Source organism: Sipha flava, unplaced genomic scaffold, assembly GCF_003268045.1.
Source record: "Sipha flava isolate LNK unplaced genomic scaffold, YSA_version1 15342_pilon_pilon, whole genome shotgun sequence".
In the NCBI taxonomy this organism is placed as follows: Eukaryota; Metazoa; Arthropoda; class Insecta; order Hemiptera; family Aphididae; genus Sipha; species Sipha flava.
In genome coordinates, this window is record NW_020271780.1 from 1 (window position 1) to 1,648 (window position 1,648).

At 33.7% G+C, this 1,648-nt stretch overlaps 1 protein-coding gene across 1 annotated transcript; it reads right to left on the reverse strand.

The window, feature by feature from the left end:
• Window positions 1-514: 514 nt before the first annotated feature.
• On the reverse strand, window positions 515-1,119 carry LOC112679446 (histone-lysine N-methyltransferase SETMAR-like; the record flags this gene model as incomplete). Its single annotated transcript, XM_025549238.1, has 1 exon — window positions 515-1,119. A coding segment is annotated over one exon (605 nt), but the record flags the coding sequence as incomplete, so codon positions are not given.
• Window positions 1,120-1,648: the final 529 nt, after the last annotated feature.

The following is a 1,648-nucleotide window of genomic DNA, read 5'->3' on the forward strand; positions in this document are numbered from 1 at the left end:
ATTATTATTCACGACAAATATGTAAATACATACAAATCCGCACCCTATTCATGACTATTAGTTAATTACATCGTCAAAATTACTTGAAAAATATTCCGCTAGTCATTGCAAGATAATACCAGTATAAATATTATACGTAGGCTGTCCGATAAATAAGGTACAAAAATATACTGAATAATGAAAAATCAATTTATTACTTTAAAAATTTTACGCAATAAATTAGACATATTTTTCTATTTTTCTACATAGTCACCATTTAAATTGATGCATTTTTCCCAACGATGGAGTAATTTGAAAATGCCATCTCGGAAATACGCAGCACATTTTCCATCGAAGTACTCGGTAACTGCGTTCATTACCTCCTCCTCATTTTGAAAAGTGTTTTTTTAACAGACCAAACAAAAAAAAATCCGAAGGTGCCAGATCAGGACTATATGGTGGATGTTCCAATACTTCCCACTTGTATTTTTCCAGCCAAGCTTTGGTTTTTCCGGCTGAATGTGGGGTTGCATTGTCATGCAGCAGTTTCACATTTCCTGAGCGTAATTGTCCTCTTCTCTTGAAACGAATTTTTTTCTTTCAATTTTTTTAACGTTTCAATGTATCGGTCAGCATTTATTATTTCATTTTTTGATAAAAATTTAATCAGTAAAATTCCTTGTGCATCCCAAAACACAGTAGCCATCACTTTTTTTGAGGAAATTGTTTGTTTGAATTTTTTTGGAACTGGCGATTCGGGATGTTTCCAAGTCATCGAGTCTCGTTTGTTGTAAGGGGTAGAATAATGAACCCATGTCTCATCTCCTGTAATGAGGTGATCGAGGAAGCTTTCGTCATTACGAGCACGATTCAAATGCTCTATGGATATCCGCATACGTTTGGTTTTGTGGTCTGCTATAAGCATTTTCGGTACCCAGCGCGCACAAACCTTACGAAAATTTAATTTCTCATGAACAATTTCATGCACAGTAGTCTTTGGGAGATCAAGTTTTGTGGCCATTTCCCTAATCTTGAGTCGTCTATCCGATCGTAGCAGTTTTTCGACTGCATCAATGGTTTCGGCGGTGGACGTGCTTATTGGTCGACCACTTCTTGCCTCATCTTCAACACTTTCTCGACCTGAATTAAATTTTGTACACTAAACCGATACACTTTTTCGAGACATTACTTGTGGGCCATAAACTTCGGTTATTTTTCGATGAATTTCAGTCGGAGAAATATTTTGAAAATTAAAAAACCGAATGACGGCGCGGACTTCTTCTTTTGTGCAACATAGATACTGGTTTTCCATGTTTATAATTACGTAGCTGACGGAGCACTAAACCATAATAGTTATATCACATAGAATATGTCGTTTGTTACCTAAATTATCAATTCTGGAAATTTCCGGCCGATATGGTTCATTGTTTACGCTAAAAATAACTTTGTACCTTATTTATCGGACAGCCTACGTACATTGTATATCGTATAGTATTTTTTTTTAATTTGTATATTTCTTAGTGCTAAATAACCTAAATAAAATAATATAATGAAATAAATAGGTATGTTACAATTTATACTTGTTAATATTTATAAATTAAAATATTTATTTATATGTGTTAATATGATACATTTAATGATTAAATTGAGATAAGGTACTTGTGGGAGG